Source organism: Anarrhichthys ocellatus, unplaced genomic scaffold (genome assembly GCF_004355925.1).
Source record: "Anarrhichthys ocellatus isolate YVR2014 unplaced genomic scaffold, GSC_Weel_1.0 scaffold18, whole genome shotgun sequence".
NCBI classification, from domain to species: Eukaryota; Metazoa; Chordata; class Actinopteri; order Perciformes; family Anarhichadidae; genus Anarrhichthys; species Anarrhichthys ocellatus.
Genome location: NW_022280048.1, coordinates 2,142,740 through 2,162,246, shown reverse-complemented (window position 1 = coordinate 2,162,246; position 19,507 = coordinate 2,142,740). Strand labels below are relative to the sequence as shown.

Genomic DNA, 19,507 nt, shown 5'->3' with positions numbered 1-19,507 from the left:
GAGGTAAAATAATGTTTTAGCCTGTTTTACCACTAAAGGTTGTCCACTACGTATTGCACTTTATACTATTGGTATTTTACAATCCATCCTGTCATGGGAATGATGTTTGTTTGAAGAGTGTAAAAAAAATCCCCCCTGATAAAAGTCAGATTTTGGGATTCATACTTAAACCTGCTGACCAAAGGGAACTGGAGTGGATGGGATGAAGCAAGTACTGAGATGCATACAGGCTCCATAATAGAAGCCCAATCAAGAGGAGGCCAGCATAAGAAACAGAATGTGTCTATTCATATGAACAATGCATGTAGGTTAATAACAACATTGAACATGAACGGTTTGCAAATACAAGGAAGGCATCCAGCAGTACTGCTAGTATATAATAGTCTAATAGAAAGGCACCTGCGCTCTGTTATGCATACTTGCATAACGACTGCCACATATTTATTTCTGGATAATGAAGATTCCGCTTCATTTTGCCAAACACAACAGTTAACCACGTTACAGGGGGTGCCTGAACGCCTCACCCTGTACATCCGGGTGATTAGGTCGTTCCGCCAAGTAAATAGCTAGCTAGCTTAGCTAGCGGTGCCTGTTCCACAAATAAAAACAAAAGTTTTTTACTGAAGCTGGCTGTGTAAAGACTGAACTAAATGCATTTTTGTGATTTCTTTTACCCCACATTGATGGTACAGGCACACGTAGAAATGATCTTCACATGGATATGAGTTAGTTAACGCTAACGTTAGCTACGTTGCAAGTTATTTTGTCCAGCTAACATTAGCTAGCCTACTGTTAGCTTGTAGCATTCACTAGATACAGCAAGCTGGCCGAATCCTAATTTCACCAAATTTGAAGTTCGGGAACGAGAGGTAAGTGCATATATGGCATTTCCAATATTTTGTTTTCATCATATTGCTGGCGATATAGCTAACGTTAACGAGCGCAACTAGCTAACGTTGTAACGTTACTTTATTGTAGCATCAGGTTAATCTGATACAAAGCTTCAGCGCAAAATTGGAAGTTAAGCACTTTGTTGTTATTTATTGTATTAAGAATAGCATCATCACAAGTATTAAAATAAGAGCATGATTGGCATACGCCTACTGAAAAGAAAACAAATAGACATTTGTACGTGCAACGTCGCAGCACATCAGTTGCGCATATTTAAGACGTAGATGTTTACAAATACATGTCAAAATCAGTCAAAAGATAATGCATCTCTCTTGTTGTCCATTTAGTATGTCGGACTCAGACAGTGACGAGGACCAAGACCGGCCTTTCTCTCTGACTGGCTTCCTCTTTGGAAACATCAACGAAGATGGACAGCTGGAGGATGACAGTGTTCTGGACAGTGTGGGTGTTTCAAGGATTTCTACTTCAATAAAGAGCATATCATTTGAACTAAGTTTATTAAATGAATGGTGGACATTTTATATGATATATCATTTTCATTATTAACTTTTAGATCTTAGTTATTTTGTATTTTTTTTTTACTGCTTATTGCAACTTTCTGTTGTGTTTCTCCTCACCCAGGAGTCCAAAAAGCATTTGGCTGGTTTGGGCTCACTGGGCCTGGGCTCACTTATTACAGAGATCACTGCCAATGAAGAGGATGATCCAGAGGAAAGCAGAGAGACTGTTAATGTGGACGAAGACGGTTGGTTTAACTTTTAAAAATGAACTTTTTTTATTATTAATTTAGCTAGGAACAGGCTGTAATGACAGCCTTTCAACATTTCTCCTCTTCCAGGTTGGGTAAAAAGTACAGAAGATGCCGTTGATTATTCTGACATCAGTGAGGTTGCTGAGGATGAGACAAAGAAGTACCATCAGGCCATGGGGTCTCTGCAGCCCAGCAGGAATACAGGTGATCAACTAACAGCGCCTTAGAGTCATATTACTGTTTGATTGTTGTTAGACTCAAGTCAAAATTATACGTCTAACTTTGTTTTTATTTCTTTATTGACATTATTTCTTAAGATGTATAAAATTGATCTCATCTTTATGAATAAAATTATTTTCTATTAAAATACTTGGTTATTTTTTCCATCATATAGCTTTTACCACAATTTTCATTCAACCCGACAAAGGATTTGAAAGTGGTTTTGGACTGTTAAATGACAAATATTTTTCAACATTTTCAAATTCTTTAGACTTAGATGATGACGATGACTATGACGCTGACTGCGAGGATATTGACTCAAAGCTCATGCCTCCTCCGCCACCACCAAGTCTTCCTACAGCTGCTAAGAAAGAGGAGCCGTCCGCTCAGAGCACAACCGGTAAGGACATGTTCACTCATAATGATTGTGTGTGGCTTGTCTTCTTCCACAGAGGTTTAAGCTGCAACTCTGGAGTCTGTAAGCAGGTGAATTTGCTAAGGGTAGTTCATGTTATTGTGAGTTTTAGATTGTCTCTGAAGAACATATAGTGCACTTGATCAGATGGTAAACTCAATAGCAATCCAGATTAGGTTCAAATGTTTGTATCTCAAATATCTCAAGTGAAGTTTGATAGTCTCTGATGCTGATGTGACCTGTCACTATCTCTCCACACAGTTGGGGAAGAGGGTGATGGCATCATCCTGCCCTCCATCATCGCGCCATCCTCTACGGCTGAAAAGGTTGACTTCAGCAGCTCCTCAGACTCCGAGTCAGAAACTGACCGTCCCTGCCAGGGTTTGGGGGCTGGAGGCCCCCCAGATATGCTCAACCTCCCTCTTGCTGGCATCATGGAGAAAGATGCTGCCAAAGCACTGCCGGGTGTTACAGAGCTCTTCCCAGAGTTCAGGCCTGGAAGGGTAAAGCGTCTTTACAGCCACTGTCTACTGAGATTCATCATTACACATCCTAAAAGTTTATTTTATAATCATAATTTGTGTTCACTGACACCCGCTGTCTGCCGGATGTACTTCCAGGTGCTTAGATTCTTACGGCTGTTCGGTCCTGGAAAGAACATGCCATCCGTTTGGAGGAGTGCCCGCAGGAAGAAGAAGCGGAAGCACCGCGACCATCAGCCGGGGACACCTCCTCCAGAGGGAGAGCCAACAGAGCAAAGCCAGGAGCAGAAGTCCGGATGGCTTTATGAGTATGCACCACCTCCTCCCCCAGAGCAGTGTCTCTCCGACGATGAGGTAAAACGTCCAGTGTTGCGGGGTATTGAATGCGCTAATGTCAGCTGGTAGCAAGTTATCACTTTATCCAGCACTGAACATGCATTTCTGTGCCACCGCCCAGATAACAATGATGGCTCCAGTAGAATCCAAGTTCTCACAAACGTGTGGCGACGGGGACAAGGAGGCAGAGTCTCGACCTAAAGTAGCAGAATGGAGGTATGGTCCAGCGCAGCTCTGGTACGACATGATAGGCGTCTCCGAGGATGGAAGCAACTTCAACTACGGCTTCAAGCTGAAAGAAGAGCAGACCAGTGAGCCTCAGCAGCAGGACAGGCCTGAAAAAAGAACAAATACTGCTCATGAGGTACGCAGTGGATGTCCGCAGCCTTAACATGAAAATCATACTTGTTGTTTTACTTATATTGTGTATGCTATATCTCTAGTTTCCGAGGCGGATGGACGACGACAATGAAGACAGCGACGATGGCGATAAGGAACGATCAGCCCTTGAGAATGAGCTCTTCCTGATGGTCACGCAGCTTAAATGGGAGGACGATATTATCTGGAACGGGGAAGACGTAAAACACAAGGGCACAAAGACTCAGAGAGCCAGCCTAGCAGGATGGCTGCCCTCTAGCATGACCCGCAATGCTAATGCTTACAATGCACAGCAGGGTAAGACACACAACAAATACAGAAGTAGCTCTTGCGTGTGATGCAAAGGCTGTAATATTTCATGTGTGTTAAAGCAATATAATAGTATATTTAATTTGACAGGTCTCACAAGAAGTAATTCTCAGTTGGTGCCACCTCCGCCTCCACCCATGCCCAAAATTTCGTCAATCTCTGGCTCTAAGCGGGAAAAAACCATCCACGATAGTCAAGGTGAGTTTTTGAGAATTTAGGTCACAATACAAATAATAGATTCCCCAGACCTTTTTATCCTCATTCGTGCTTGTTTCTCCGCAGCCTATCATGAAGAAGACTGTCCGTGGTTCTCCATTTTCCCAATTGACAACGAGGAGTTAGTGTACGGTCGTTGGGAAGACAACATTATCTGGGATGACCAGGAGATGGATCGCATGCTCATGCCACCTGTTCTTACACTGGATCCCAATGATGAAAATATCATCCTCGGTATATTCAGAATTCCCGTCCGATTAGGCTTCATAATCACAATAACAAGGAGAAAGCAAAATATCTGTTATATGCATACATGTTTCATACATTTGTGTGTAATTTATATCATCTTAACAGAGCATCCACTATTAGTTTGTCAGTAAATCCTGTAAACCAGTGTACGATGTCGTCGGTGCACCGAGGCAGATGGTCTGCTTATTTTTGACAAACGGCTGTCTCTTGTAGAAATCCCGAATGAAAAGGAGGAAATGACTTCCCACTCCCCGTCAAAAGAGAATAAGAAGGAAACGGCAATCAAAAAGAGCCGCATCCTGCTGGGGAAGACTGGGGTGATAAAAGATGAGCCGCAGCAGGTAAGCTGCCTCTTCAGGGCACGCAAAGGCGCACATTTGATTATGTGAAATGGAAGATTACACGGTCTGCTTCTACAGTGGAGATGTGAGTCATTTGAAACAGAAAATGGTAAAATAAGAAAGCTCAAGGCTACATAATTACGGATGAAATGAAAGTGACCGAATACTTACACCTGAGGCTGCAGATTTCTTGCAAAGTGCCATTTATTTGTAAGCTGTAAGGACAATGGTCTGCTCACATTTCAGTAAAAAACAAAATAGTACGGGTTTAAAGGACATTACTTTTAGTGGGCAATGTGGTTTCTCTCATCTCAGAACATGTCGCAGCCTGAAGTGAAGGACCCCTGGAACCTCTCCAATGATGAGTTCTACTATCCTAAACAGCAGGGCCTGAGGGGGACGTTCGGTGGCAACATCATTCAGGTAAGCAGCAAAAATACAGATAAAGCCCACTGCACATGAGCAACATGGATATGCGTTAAATTTTATTTTCTACTGAATATCAACCATATAAAGTAGACTCCTAACCTGTGAAATAAGCTCAAAACAACTGAAATGTAGAAATGTTATAGTTTAAGTACATTTTGTGTCTTTAACAGCACTCCATCCCGGCGCTGGAGCTGAGGCAGCCCTTCTTCCCCACTCACATGGGGCCCATGAAATTGCGCCAGTTTCATCGCCCGACTCTGAAGAAGTACTCATTTGGAGCTTTGGCTCAGCCAGGTCCCCACGCTGTCCAGCCACTGCTCAAACACATTAAGAAGAAGGCCAAGGTGGAGCCCTGTTCAACACAAGCACTACTACTCTGTGAACACTCACATGACCTTTCTAGTGTTTTGCAAATTTTTGTACGCGAGTGAATTATCGAGTGCATATGTTTTTTTTGTATAGATGCGAGAGCAGGAGCGGCAAGCGTCAGGAGGAGGAGACATGTTCTTCATGAGAACCCCGCAGGACTTGACGGGTAAAGATGGAGATCTGATCCTGGCAGAGTACAGTGAAGAATACGCCCCTCTCATCATGCAAGTTGGCTTGGCCACGAAGATCAAAAACTACTACAAAAGGGTGAGTCCAGCCTTTGTTTTCCGCTCCTGACTTTGCATTTTGTTAGCCAAGACATTTTGATCATCATATTCATTTCAATTTGCAGAATTGTTTGGTATTTCTTCATGGTGTTAATTTCAGATAATGGCAGACTCCATATTGTCTACTTTGTTGGATAGTAGTAGCATTATGACGTTGTTCCTTTTGTCCTTCAGAAACCTGGAAAGGATCCCGGAGCACCGGACTGTAAATATGGAGAGACCGTATACTGCCACACGTCCCCTTTCCTGGGCTCTCTTCATCCTGGACAGCTGCTCCAGGTCAGCACCTTCCCACTCAAATATTCAGCACTCAAATTAGGTAAATATATGAAGCATCACTGCTCTGTCATCATGCCAAACAATATGATGGTATGTCTCCTTTTCTTGTAGGCATTTGAAAACAACCTCTTCCGTGCTCCAATCTACCTGCACAAGATGCCAGAGACGGATTTCTTGGTTCTACGAACTCGACACGGCTTCTACATTAGAGAGCTAGTGGACATGGTCGTAGTTGGTCAGCAGTGCCCCTTATTCGAGGTTCCAGGGCCCAACTCCAAACGAGCCAACACTCACATCAGAGACTTCCTGCAGGTATATATTTATTTGCCTGAACTCTCCCAGAAACGTGAGCTGCTGCTGTTGCAAATGGTGAAGTGTCACGTCTGTATTCTGCAGGTGTTCATTTACCGCTTGTTCTGGAAGAGCAAGGACCGGCCCCGCAGAATCCGCATGGAGGATATAAAGAAAGCTTTTCCCTCGCACTCCGAGAGCAGCATCAGGAAACGGCTAAAACTCTGTGCGGACTTCAAACGTACAGGTAGCCCACGCTCATTCATTACCCCTGTGCGCCCACCATTCAGTGATCATCATCTTTTGTTGGACTAACCCAGTGTGTTGTGTCAGGGCAATGTTGAGGTTATACAGATGTGTACTGTGCATGAGCTCGGGAGTGTGTGTGCCTTGAATTGACAGACAGGAATGTGGACAGGAAAAGAGCTTTTTACACCAACTATGGAGTTTACTCTGAAGGTAAGATGTAGTTAAAGGACAGTATAAGGACACAGGGTGCAAATGCTTAGTATTTACAATCAGCAAGTCATGGTTTTCTACAATGTCTAACATACACATACCTACAATGGAAACTCTGACATTTTTGCTTATGATACTGCCTACTGTGTTTCGAGAGGTTGCAGATGCGAGGAAATGTCTAACAGTGTCCCGTCCTCGTGCCAGGTATGGACTCTAACTGGTGGGTGCTGAAGCCTGACTTCAGATTGCCCACAGAGGAGGAGATCAGGGCCATGGTGTCTCCAGAGCAGTGCTGCGCTTACTACAGCATGCTGGTGGCAGAGCAGAGACTCAAGGTAACAGTATCTGCCTCTTAACAACTTCAGATGGTGAAAGGGATAGTTCGGAGAACTAAAGCCGCTCTCCACGCTCTCTTCAAAGCTCTTTTACAGTAGTTTTACCTGCAGAACGTGGTAGTTTGTTTGTGTTATTGTGGGACTTTGATGAATCCACTAAAGTCACACTAAGACAAACAAACTATTCTAAATGTAGCGTACACTTAAAACGTTTCAGATGTCAGCAGTACATCACTTTTCTTCCGAGCTGGTATTTCTGTCTGCTTTTAAACTAGAGGCATGCCGACAGCCATCCACTGTTAGTGACACACTGACTATGGATCAGTAGCTCATACAACCCCACTTTAAAACATCCAGTCTACCCCTTTCACACAAGCGACTGCTGTGGCATGGCTTCACTACAAGTTATTTTACACCTTTTAGGATGCTGGATATGGTGAGAAGTCCTTCTTTGCTCCAGAGGAGGAGAACGAAGAGGACTTTCAAATGAAGATTGACGACGAGGTATGTGCCTCCTCATAATCAAGTTAAGTGCGTATGACTTGAGAAAGACTTTTCAGATTTACACGATGCTGATCCTGTGTAACTCATCTTAGGTGCGGACCGCTCCTTGGAACACAACGAGAGCCTTCATTTCTGCCATGAAGGGGAAATGCCTGTTGGAGGTTACAGGCGTGGCGGATCCTACAGGCTGTGGAGAGGGTTTCTCCTACGTCAAAGTGCCCAACAAGCCCACTCAACAGAAGGTCTGACTGTCTAAAAGCAACACATTTGCCACCCCATGTTCTGCGTTGTGTAAATACATAGAGGGTGAAAACTTTGAACCTGTGCGGTGTTTCAGGATGACAAAGAGCCACAGCCTGCCAAGAAGACGGTGACGGGGACGGACGCTGACCTGAGGAGACTCTCTCTGAAGAATGCCAAGCAGCTGCTGCGCAAGTTTGGTGTTCCAGAGGAAGAGGTAAGACCGTGGCTGAGGCAAGGACAGCCTAGTGGTCTACAATAAACATTTGGTTGTCTATGCTCTTTTATTCACTCTAACTGGAAAACCTGCAAAAACTCTGCTCGGGTGTTTCCTTTCAGGCTTGTTAATGTCATTGCACGTCTGTATGTGTGTTAGATCAAGAAGCTCTCGCGTTGGGAGGTGATTGACGTGGTGAGAACCATGTCCACAGAGCAGGCGCGTTCGGGCGAGGGACCCATGAGCAAATTTGCTAGAGGCTCTCGTTTCTCCGTCGCGGAACACCAGGAGCGCTACAAGGAAGAGTGCCAGAGGATCTTTGACCTGCAGAACAAGTGAGACTCTTATTCAGGGTTATATGTGTTCTTCGGGATTCTGTCCGAGCACACCTTGAGTCCTTTTCCTTGTTGCACCCTCGTCACAGAGTGCTGGAGTCGACAGAGGTGCTGTCCACCGACACAGACAGCAGCTCGGCGGAGGACAGTGACTTTGAGGAGATGGGGAAGAACATCGAGAACATGCTGCAGAACAAGAAGACCAGCTCCCAGCTTTCCCGAGAGAGGGAGGAGCAGGAGAGGAAAGAGCTGCACAGGATGCTGATGGGCGAGGAGAGCGATCGTGACCATAAGGGACGCAAGGAGCGGCGGAAAGGCTTGTGTGAGTCTACGTTTCTGAAAGTCGGATATCTTTATGGTGCTCTGAGGACATGTCTGCATTAGCTTTGTGAGGTTGAAAAATGTCTCTAAACTTTACTTCCCTTCACTCTACAGCCAGCTCCTTATCCACCAGCTCCCACAAGGACGATGACACGTCCTCCGTCACCAGCCTAAACTCGGCGGCCACAGGGCGCCGTCTCAAGATCTATCGCACCTTCAGGGACGAGGACGGCAAGGAATATGTCCGATGTGAGACCGTACGCAAGGCTTCCGTCATCGACGCCTACACCAGGATCAGAACCACCAAGGATGAAGATTTCATGTGGGTCTCACCAATCAAACTGTGTTCTTTCACGTCTCAGTGTGTATTTGATCCATGTCACCATGTCAGGCTAAGATTATTCACATCTAAGGATGTTGTAGTTTTTTGAAATATCGTAGAAATGACCCTTATTTAGGCCACCGCCATCATCACAACTGAACCAGCGAATGTGAAACGAATGTGTATCGTTGCGGTTACAGACGAAAGTTTGCCCTCTTCGACGAGCAGCACAGAGAAGAGATGAGGAAGGAGCGCCGGCGTATTCAGGAGCAGCTGAGGAGGCTAAAGAGAAACCAAGAGAAAGACAAGATCAAGGGACCCCCGGAGAAGAAGGCCAAGAAGGTGAAGGAGAGACCAGACCTCAAGGTCAAAGTAAGCTCACCGATTCAGTACTCTTCTCTTTTACTTTCCTTTTCCTCACCAGCTAAATGCAAACCAGTGGCTTTCCATTGGTGTAGATAATGTGTACGTTCTTCTTCTATTACGATCATACACCACATGCAGATTAATTGTCGTGTTCCTTAATGTCTTTTTCCTAGTTAAAGTGCGGCGCATGTGGAGCCATCGGACACATGAGAACCAACAAGTTCTGCCCGTTGTACTATCAGACCAACGCCCCGCCTTCTAACCCAGTTGCTATGACAGAGGAGCAGGAGGAGGAGCTGGAAAAGACCGTCATCCACAACGACAACGAGGAACTGATCAAGGTGGAGGGCACCAAGATCGTGCTGGGCAAGCAGCTCATTGAGAGGTAACTGATCATTTTCTAAATTTGGGTCTATGGGGCAGCAAGAGACGGTGCTTATAGATGAATGGTCCGTAGCCTCCACCCACTGCAGTTCATGACATTTCTTCTCTCCTGCAGTGCTGATGAGGTGCGCCGAAAATCTTTAGTGCTCAAGTTCCCCAAGCAACAGCTCCCACCAAAGAAGAAGAGACGCGTGGGCAACGCTGTGCACTGCGACTACCTCAATGTAGGCAATGTTGCACAGCTTCTCTTAAAACATGTTGTACTCGGCGTGCCTTTACCTGATCCTTCTGCTTTTGCTTCATAACATTCACAGAAACCACACAAGGCCATCCACCGCAGGCGCACGGACCCCATGGTGACATTGTCCTCCGTGCTGGAGAGCATCATCAATGACATGCGGGATCACCCCAACGTAAGATCTGCAGGCACCCACCTCAACAACATTTCATTGTGTCCAGTCACCTGCTTTACTGCCCCATTTGTTTACTTCTTCTGCCTCTTCTATGTAGACGTATCCATTCCACACACCAGTGAATGCCAAGGTTGTGAAGGACTACTATAAGATCATCACGCGGCCCATGGACCTGCAGACGCTGAGGGAGAATGTACGTAAGCGGATGTACCCATCAAGGGACGAGTTCCGTGAAGCCGTGGAAGTTGTCGTCAAAAACAGCGCCACCTACAACGGTAAGTTATACGAACGTGTTTAACCTCCTCTCTCGAAAAAACAGACTTAAGTCTTACTCTGGTTTCAGTTAGACTTTCATTTTAAACCCACGTCAAAGTGTTATAAGGCGGCTCTCTGTTTTTGTTGCACTAGGGGCAAAACATCCAATAACGCAGGTAGCGCAGTCCATGCTGGACCTGTGTGATGCTAAACTGAAAGAGGTGAGTGTTAAATATTTTGTCCTATTTAATCATCTTCCTGCCCTTTTTGCCAATTTTCCTATTCACTATTAAACCTGTGTGTGTGTGTGTGTGTGTGTGCATGTGCGTGTGCGTGCGCAGAAAGAAGACAGGCTGGTGAGGCTGGAGAAAGCCATCAACCCCTTGCTGGATGATGACGATCAGGTGGCCTTCTCCTTCATCCTCGACAACATTGTGACCCAGAAAATGATGGTAGTTCCCGATGTGAGTCCACACCCGCTTGTCATTTTCTTACCCCTCATCAATATGGGAGCACTGATCAGTTCACATGCAGGAAAACGTTAACAATCTCATCCCTTAACTCCTCCCCCTCACTATAGTCATGGCCGTTTCACCATCCCGTCAACAAGAAGTTTGTGCCCGATTATTATAAGGTGATTGTATGCCCCATGGATCTTGAGAGCATTCGCAAGGTGAGAGTCATACAAATTGTACTCATTTGATATTTTGAATATCAGCAATACTCGTTTTTTTTTTACAGAAACTGAGCCTCTTTTGTGTGTTTTTATTTCATGGTTCAACAGTACATCTCCAAACACAAATACCAGAACCGAGATGTGTTCCTGTCAGACGTCAGTTACATCCACGCCAACAGCATCAAGTACAATGGTAATTGTGTTAACGTCGCTGTTTTTGTGACCGTCGCTAGTTCAGTAAAGATGTCGTCTGAAGCACCGTTACACACACATCTCTCTGCGTGCCCTCCACAGGTGCAGAAAGTCCTTACACCAAGACAGCCCTGGATATTGTCAATGTGTGCAAGCAAACCTTGGCAGAGGTATGTTGAGTCTTTGCCTTTTAAAATGTAGATTTATAATAAACCTTTTCCCCTCTAATGAATAGTTTACCCTCCTGTTTTGCACACACACCCTATTATTGTAGAAAATAATTAAATATATTCAATATAAGCATAGTGTAGAATCATACATCACTGCGTTATTCCTGTACATCTTTTATTAAATTGCTGCCAAATTGTTTCAATCGCCTGTTTCTGTGCCTCCAGTATGATGAGCACTTGACCCAGTTGGAGAAGGACATCTCTACCGCTAAAGAGGCCGCTCTAGATGCAGCCGACTTGGAGTGTCTGGACCCAATGACTCCGGGGCCGTACACACCGCAGGTAGGAGAGCATTCAGGGCCCAGTTTTGTTTTACTTGCTCGGTAAATGGTGGTTTCCTGGGTATCTTGTTACCTCGACAAAAGACTTAAGGCCTCCACCTGTGTGTAAAGTGCCACTTCAGGTAGTCTGAACGTTTCTCCGTGCCGTTTAGTCTCCTTTCCACTCCTTGTAGTTCTCCTAGCCCTTGTATTCCTTCACTCGTTCTCTGCACTAACTCTCCTTTCCAGACTTTCACGTTTCATCTTTCTACTCTAGTTTCTTCACCGTAGTGTCTCTTTTCTCCCACCCTGTTTTTCTCCTTCGTTCCTGCCGTCTTGCCCCCGTCTCTCCCTTTGTGTGTGCGCGCCGCTCTGTGTGGCGTTGGCCAGCCGGCTGATCTGTTTGACAGCGGGGCCTCAGGGAGTCTGCCCAGAGAGACCAGCAGCCTTTTCTCTGAGGGACCTCTAGTGGTTGCTCCAGAGAAGAGAGGGGGGCAGGTACGGAGAGAGACAGAAATAAGGCTCGCAACCACATGCCACCTCTCCTCAAACTACCCTCAGAGCACCCAGCTAGATCACAGGCTTCTGTTGTACCTCAAGTTAAAGTTGTTCCTCACACCAGACAATCACAGATAACATTACAGCATAAAAGTGAGTGTAGTTATTTTGCTTCTTGGCTCTGTCTTTTGGCAAGAGATGTCAAGACTTTTATCGTACTGCCCCCTCAGGGTCGCCACGGCAGAAGACCCGGGGAGGAAGAGTCAGATGTGGACATTGAAGGCTTTGAGGAGGAGGATGATGATGGCAAACCCAAAACTCCTGCTCCTGTAAGAAAGACAGATTTATGAAAAAGATTATTAGATGATTGTGAGGTCACTGCGGCTGTGCATTTATGCACAGATGAAAACTAGTACCAACTAGCGAACACAACGGCACGACCAATTTCAGGTCATGCCATTGTGTGGCCTAAAATTCTCATTTTACAAACTTTAAGAACATACTTACGATTCTCCTGTTTTCTTGATTTTAGTTGGATGGCCTGGTTGCGTTGAAGTGGGGTGTTCTTTTAATTCATCGTGGATTTATTTAATCCTCACACTGTTTTATAAGAAACAGTTGTCAAATCTTTCCACACCTTTATCTTCTCAAACATTCTCCTGTACTATTTGATTGTACAATTCTTTGTAATGTTTGTTGTTCCATATTTGTAATTTTATGTATTGTGTACTTCTTACTTAGTTAACTATGACAAATCTTGTCTGTCCTGTCTTTGTAGGCAGAGGATGCGGATGGAGACCTAGAGGATGAAGATGATGAGGAGGACATGCTGCTGCCGCCTCGCAGACGGATGCACGACCAGGAGGAGGAGGAGGAAGAGGAAGAGGACGGAATATCTAACCGCCCACCTCAAGCCAGCGTGCTGTACCAGGACCTGCTCATGTCTGACGGAGAGGACGACGCCAGTGAAGAGGAGGGCGACAACCCTTTCTCCTGTAAGTCCAGCTGCAGGGATGCGGTCGGCTGCAGAAAATGTTCACAGCTACACATAAGAATGAAGCAATATATACCAAAAAATAAGCAAAAGGATTCACATCAACACAAGAAGATGTTAAGAAGAATGCATGAATGTAGAATACAAGATGACAGCATTATTGTGCTGCAAATATTCACTTAATGGCAAAAACATTGTAAAATGTGTAAATCTGATGTTCTTTCTATGTGATATAACTGACAGTGAGCAAACATTGATCATTAGTCTTTTGTGTTGTGTGTCCCCTCCAGCCATACAACTGTCGGAGAGTGGTAGCGACTCTGACAGAGAACTGGATGTACGACCTGCACCTCCACAGAGAGTGCAAGAGACGGCCCGCATGGGCATGGAGCAAGACGAGAGCATGATGTCATATGAAGTGGAAGGGCCTGATGAGCCTCACATGGAAGACAGCAACATCAGGTACAACTGGCCCAGGAGCCAATATACTATATATATTTATATAAAGCTTCTTTCTCACTAGACAAAAACACCCATTAACATCCATAATGAAACCGCAATGGTGCCTCGCCGATCGTCAGAGAACATCATTCATTCAAACTCAACAGAAACAAAATATAAGTCTCCAGCAATCACCAACTCTGGTTGGAGAGTTCGAAAGAAGTTTTCAGTCCTGGTGGTACCAGAAAATGCAGTTTAAATACTACAGCAAATATTCCTTGAGCAGCTACACAGACCCATTCATCAGTAGATTGTACTTAATGTGAAGCCGCAGCAGCAGGAAATCATCCCATTGTATTAGCAGTGACTTGATAGAGCTTTAATACGCCGTTAAGAGTGGAACAGTAAACAATGAGGCTGACATCAATGAGAAAAAAGAAAACACAAACCGTGAGGCTGGATTGCAATTATTGTTTCCTATGAATCCCAAATGTGTAGGTAGGTGATTTGTATCCAGCGTGTGAATCACAGACTCCACCACTAACAATAAAACTACTCTAGAGAGAGTTAATTATAGAATGTAAATATATTGAATGGCTGTTGCTTAAAAATGCCCAAAACAGGATTTGATGTTGTAACTTAAAACACATTCTGGGCTTCCTGTTTGACTTCCCTCTCTTCTGTCTCAGTTACGGTAGCTACGAGGAGACCGAGAGCCGGAGTCAGTTGCAGCCCATTAGCATGGGAAACGGAGAAGACTACGCCATCAGCGAGGAAGAGGAGGAAGATGAGGAAGATGAAGCACGGCGGAGAGGCCCAGCTGTTCTCTCCAAGGTCCAGCTCAGTGAAGACGAGGAGAGCGAAGAATTCCGATCTATAGGGGGAGACAGCGACATGGACTCTGACATCTAGTTCAATTTTCTTTTTTTATCCACAGTATTTAGAAAACATTGTTAATAATCTCAGTTTTAAAATGCAAAAGGAAAACATATTGTACATAGTTATTTTGTAAATGACTGTTAATGCTTAAAGCTCTGTTGTGACACACAGCACATTGTAAATCTCAGTTTGCCTTTTATATGTTGAATCAAGTACCGCGATGTTTTTTGACATGGAAGTATGTGTACAGATGTTTTGTACTGTTTTAACTCATGCATATCCTGCACTCATAAGTAGTTCAGCAAGTCTGCCTTCCCTATCCCACTTCCTGATTGAAAAATAGAATAAACACCCTGAATGATAACAGACAGCTCTTTCTTTAAAACAAACAACATAAAATCATATAGTTAGAGATCATAAAACATGTTTTTCTTTCTCTGTTGAGATTTACCATCGGTGAGAAGATTAGTTTATTAAAACATGAAAGCAAATTGAAACAGATGCTTTGTGTGCAGGTGAGCTAACAAACTACGATTAAAGATTAGAGGTTAAAACATGACTGCGTTGGGTATTTAGGATTTTTATTGAGTTTGGTTTGTGGTTGAAAATCATGCCCAATATTCTGACATGACATCACAGGACAAAGCACAGGTGTACGTAATAGTGTAATGAGTGGCTGCATTTCATTTAGATGAACAGTGATGTTATTGGGTACACACGAGCTTTTCTTGTGCTGATTATCATCACTTTCTTATAAACTAATAGCAAACGGTAAGTGTAGCAGATGTTTCTTTTCCAGTGTTTTCATGAGTTTGAAGTAGTTTTATGGATCACTGAATCAATTCATAATCAAAACTCAAACATGTTCATAAACATTATGAACAGCAGAGGGTACTCAAACACCAAACTGCACTGCTGGTATACAGACTATCAAATCTCTGTTGTAATAGTATTCTGCACTGAACACATTTGAGTATTATAAGTTACAAGTTGTCACATGTATCATCTGAACTAACCCACTCTGATTTCTTTACCAATTCCCCTGAATAAACATCTGTACAATGACATCATTGAACATTTCATTTGTGCTGCATGTTAATGGATCTCATTCAGGCACAAATAGCAGACGAAAGATCAAAGAAAGCTGAACAAATACGGACTTTTGATGGGTTTGCTATGAATCAAAGAAAGGTTTATGACTACAGCAAAGTGAACAGCATGTCACATCAACACGTGATGCTGAATGTGTAATTAGGAAGGAACCAAACACACACCTCTGTCTTTTTCTTAGTAACGAGCACGCTTCCTATTGTGCAGAAGTCACCTGTTTCGTTTTATTTTTATGATGGCAAACTGCACACTTCCTGTTGTGACAACAGCCTATTCTGCAAGCCACCGCTGTGAAGCAAAGTTTTGACTGCACTTCCACATTCAAATCAGCAATCGAAATCTGCAAAAGTCACTTTTATGACCCACACTGTTAATCTTTGAGTTCTCAAATTGTGCCAATATGCTTGCAAAGCTACTGGCGTCTTATGATTGCTGATAGTACAGAGAATTAATTTTCACTCCCATTATTTCAGAGTATCTCAGATGGGTGGATTTGTCTGCACAACAGGCAAAGATCTCCTGACATTTTTACATTCTTCAACATTTACAATAGTCAACATTACTTTTTGTTCAAGCACTGTCGCAGGTGCTCTTGGCAATTTAAATTCCAGCCCTGCAGGATCTGTCAGGTGTTGCCCACAGCTACACATTCTGCCGTCTTAATCTGCAATCTGTTTCAGACGATGATGATTCAGATCCCAGCCCATCTGATCAGCCTTCGCCCAGAGGAACATGCCTTGCTATAAACGACTCTGATAAAGACATTAATCACAATTTAAAGCTATTTATAGGATTATGCGGGCAAGTGAATATGCCATAAAATGTCTTAATGTTTTAATTCTAGCAGATCATTATAGTACTATCACAAATTCACTGGTGACACATTTCACCTTTGAGTGAAAGGAACATTTCTGCCCCAAGCTACGCTGGTTGATCGGTCAGTTGAGGCAAAAACACGTCCATGAACAGGCAGGTACCCCTTAGCCGGGTGAGGGATCCTGCTGGGGCTGAGGGACTGAGACCTCAGCACGGCCGTGGTCCTGTCGGAGGAGACTCTCACTGAGTTCAACAACCTGTTGTGGTTCATGGGCGCTGCAGATTGTGATGGAGACCAGCAAGTCGACCCATTATTGACAGATGATGCTCCTGAGAAAACAATTTAGGATCAATTTGTACTTCTAGCACTGACATATAAGGTGTTCAAATTATAATTTTCTTGGTATTCTCTTTTTGTTTAATGTTAGGAAACAGACCGGATGGTGGGTAAGGGACTGGGTCAGCAGATTGGCAGTCGTCAGTGTCTAGACTTCGGCTGTTCCTAACAGCCTGGAGGGAGCGGAGGCTGGTCCTCATGGGCGACCTGGTCCTGCCTGGTGATGTTGCTGCAAAACACATCAGGGTCATGTCCAGTTCACACACACAATTTTAATTGCAAGTACTGTTGATGTGCTGCTAATTAAAAAAAAACAACTTTTACATTTAATATCATGTGTTTGAAAGTGATTTATCTATTTCTACTGACGAACAGAAAGTTCACTCTTCCTCACATTATAAGATATAGATAAAACATAAATAAACGTATCATCAATGTCTGTAGCTGTCAGACCAAACACTACAGATAAAGTAGAAGAACTGCTGTGAACCTTGATTCTGAGCGAGTTTCAGCAGCTTGAACTGGGTGACTTGCTGGTGAAGTCTGGCCAGTTTGGGACTTTGGCAGCCCTGCTTAGCTGCTGATGTTGGTGACTGGCGAGGGGAAGAGCTCAGTGACGGTTGACCAGGCTGCCAACAAGAGGAGGATGAAGCCTCATTTGTATTTCCTGGAGTAAAGTCCCCAATACTTTCAACAGTGTTGTTAGAATAAGACGGAAACATCACTGAGGACTCGGGGCTTCTCCCGGCAGGCGTTGAAACATAGTCCTGTCTTAAACCTGAAAAACATGGACCACGGTTATCTCAATCCATCTTTCACTGAGCACTATGCAGTGTACACTGGATCATTGAAAACATTCCTCTCTACTCACTGGCTTCCTGTAGACGAGCCATAATGTGGACATCTGTGATGTTCTGCAGTCTGTAGCTTGTGGTTATGGAGTCATCTGTGCAGATTGATAAATATATAACAAGTGCTTCTAAATATCTGATATTAAAGATTTGTTTTAGGGGAGGGGGGTGAACATAAAGGTTGTCATAATGTAGAAGTTATTTGGCTTTAAGAAGTATATTTCTACAGGAAGTTGAGTAAAGCTTGCATTATCATATTACCTGGCCTGTCAGAGACATTGTGTGTTGTGCTGACAGATGTTTTGTCCGTAAAGGAGCCGATATTATGATGGAAAACTGCAGGAGCTCTGTAGAACTGACAGATTGATCCTGACAATACAGAGGGTGGGAGTTAGGGAAACCTGTGACCAAACCAATCACGCTCAGAGGAATCTGTGAGTGAGTCTGTGCTGCTTGCTTACTTTGATCCAGCCTATTTATAAGTGAGCGACAGGCCGCCTCCATCTCAGGACTGGGGTTATCCAGGACATGTCGGCACCATCTGAGAGCAGACTCACTTCTCTCCACAAACACCTGTTTCTTTGAAGACTCATACAACCTGTGAGGAACACTTCGCTCGCTATGAACATATCTCACGCCTGCACTATGGAAAGAACAGACGGAAATTCTTCTTTCTAGCCCAAAGTCACACTCTCAGACATTATTTCTGTGGATCTGATGGCACCTACCAGCTCTCTTCATCCCGCACATCGTCCTCTACATCAAGGAGCTCCACCGAGTCCAAAGCAGACTCTTCCTCCTCTGGCTCTTCCCTGTCCCAGAGGTCTTTTTGACAGTTATAGTTGTACAACATCCCATCTGTGGCACAGCAAGGCAAAAGTGAATTACACCCTGACTTCAAATTATTGAGTCTTATTCTAGCGTCCATGGCAAATGACCGACTGTTACAACTCTTGACTCTTGCTCGCTCTGCGTCTTTCCATATGCTGCAGTATGGATCTGAATTGTCCTCCAGCCTGACAGAGCTGCCTCTCAACTCACTGCAGAGAAGATGACGGTTTGCACTTGCGTCAAACCCCACTGGTGGCTGATTGGAAAAATACGAGCTCCAATCGCCTGTCAATTGGTTTTGGAGATCCATTTTTCTCAATGAAATCAATCCTCTTCTCACTTCTTCAAGCTCTCGTCCAGTTATGTTTCTATTCCGCCTCACTCCTCCATAATGAGAATGTTGGCTGGTGCCAAACTAGGATCCGATCAAAGTGGGCTAAATCTTCATCGTCAACAATGTGATTCTTTAAAGTTCCAACTATGGTCATTTTGCTCTGCACCAGCAGCAACAGTGTCGCTTCGCTACACTATCCATCGACCCAGATTTGTTGAGTAGGGCTGTTAAGTATAGACACCCAACAGATTGGATGGATTTAGAGAAGCATCAGGAGCTTATGTGGATTAAAGAGTCCACGAGTTGCTCCTAAGAAAGAAAAAGAGCCACTCAACATCACACCATCAAAACTATTGTGGACAACAGGCTATTAAAAAACCTTGGTTGAGTCATGTAAAATGTCTCCCTCTGTAGTGTTAATTGGTAGATTAGATGTGTTTTCTCCTCGATACGGCCCTGACTATATCAGTTTATGTTCATTTTGGTGGGAGGAGCTATTGTTTCCTGTGCAGCGGATCTCATATGAAATGCTATTGCTGAATGTCTGAGGTTGATTGTTCTCAAATGTGAGCCAACCTGACTCACTCATCACACCCAAGGAAGTCGTACTGAGAAGTGTGGTCAGAAATGTTTCTCTCTCTCTC

The 19,507-nt window shown here is 44.1% G+C and overlaps 2 protein-coding genes across 4 annotated transcripts; one reads left to right on the top strand and one right to left on the bottom strand.

Annotated features, from left to right (window-relative positions):
- Positions 1 to 517: 517 nt before the first annotated feature.
- taf1 (TAF1 RNA polymerase II, TATA box binding protein (TBP)-associated factor) lies at positions 518 to 15,851 on the top strand. 3 transcript variants are annotated; one of them, XM_031857371.1, is made up of 41 exons: positions 518 to 869; positions 1,239 to 1,353; positions 1,534 to 1,657; positions 1,751 to 1,867; positions 2,154 to 2,282; positions 2,559 to 2,800; positions 2,918 to 3,133; positions 3,237 to 3,479; positions 3,559 to 3,790; positions 3,893 to 4,000; positions 4,085 to 4,252; positions 4,481 to 4,608; positions 4,924 to 5,031; positions 5,208 to 5,381; positions 5,500 to 5,673; positions 5,868 to 5,972; positions 6,084 to 6,284; positions 6,369 to 6,510; positions 6,927 to 7,057; positions 7,481 to 7,561; positions 7,654 to 7,803; positions 7,899 to 8,018; positions 8,178 to 8,353; positions 8,443 to 8,675; positions 8,789 to 8,996; positions 9,197 to 9,368; positions 9,536 to 9,747; positions 9,862 to 9,970; positions 10,061 to 10,159; positions 10,257 to 10,434; positions 10,568 to 10,635; positions 10,756 to 10,878; positions 10,995 to 11,087; positions 11,199 to 11,283; positions 11,385 to 11,452; positions 11,678 to 11,794; positions 12,163 to 12,270; positions 12,501 to 12,599; positions 13,049 to 13,265; positions 13,555 to 13,726; positions 14,395 to 15,851. In XM_031857371.1, exons 2-41 carry the CDS (start codon positions 1,240 to 1,242, stop codon positions 14,615 to 14,617), a joined length of 5,967 nt encoding a protein of 1,988 aa, XP_031713231.1. In that variant the 5' UTR covers positions 518 to 869; position 1,239; the 3' UTR covers positions 14,618 to 15,851. The 3 variants fall into 3 exon arrangements, with proteins under 3 accessions (XP_031713231.1, XP_031713232.1, XP_031713233.1); XM_031857372.1 differs by lacking the exon at positions 12,163 to 12,270; XM_031857373.1 differs by lacking the exons at positions 12,163 to 12,270; positions 12,501 to 12,599 and having other exon boundaries at positions 519 to 869; positions 14,395 to 15,850.
- Positions 15,852 to 16,580: 729 nt separating this feature from the next.
- LOC116388995 (SLAIN motif-containing protein-like) lies at positions 16,581 to 18,839 on the bottom strand. The gene is made up of 8 exons (XM_031857374.1): positions 18,427 to 18,839; positions 18,160 to 18,308; positions 17,960 to 18,067; positions 17,719 to 17,793; positions 17,573 to 17,625; positions 17,338 to 17,476; positions 16,948 to 17,076; positions 16,581 to 16,786 (listed from the first exon to the last, which is right to left on the bottom strand). The coding sequence occupies exons 1-8, from the start codon at positions 18,837 to 18,839 to the stop codon at positions 16,581 to 16,583; spliced, it is 1,272 nt and encodes a 423-aa protein (XP_031713234.1).
- Between the last annotated feature and the right edge of the window lie 668 nt (positions 18,840 to 19,507).

What these genes read in the sequence shown, in the direction of transcription:
- taf1 (XM_031857371.1), top strand. Translation starts at nt 1,240, where the DNA reads ATGTCGGACTCAGACAGTGACGAGGACCAAGACCGGCCTTTCTCTCTG. An exon ending in ACATTAAGAAGAAGGCCAAG is followed by an intron (nt 5,382 to 5,499) that starts GTGGAGCCCTGT and finishes TTTTTTGTATAG; the next exon opens with ATGCGAGAGCAGGAGCGGCA. An exon ending in ACAAGCCCACTCAACAGAAG is followed by an intron (nt 7,804 to 7,898) that starts GTCTGACTGTCT and finishes GCGGTGTTTCAG; the next exon opens with GATGACAAAGAGCCACAGCC.
- LOC116388995 (XM_031857374.1), bottom strand. Translation starts at nt 18,839, where the DNA reads ATGGATCTCCAAAACCAATTGACAGGCGATTGGAGCTCGTATTTTTCC. An exon ending in GGCTCGTCTACAGGAAGCCA is followed by an intron (nt 17,626 to 17,718) that starts GTGAGTAGAGAG and finishes CATGTTTTTCAG; the next exon opens with GTTTAAGACAGGACTATGTT. An exon ending in GGAGAAGCCCCGAGTCCTCA is followed by an intron (nt 17,477 to 17,572) that starts GTGATGTTTCCG and finishes TCTTGTTGGCAG; the next exon opens with CCTGGTCAACCGTCACTGAG.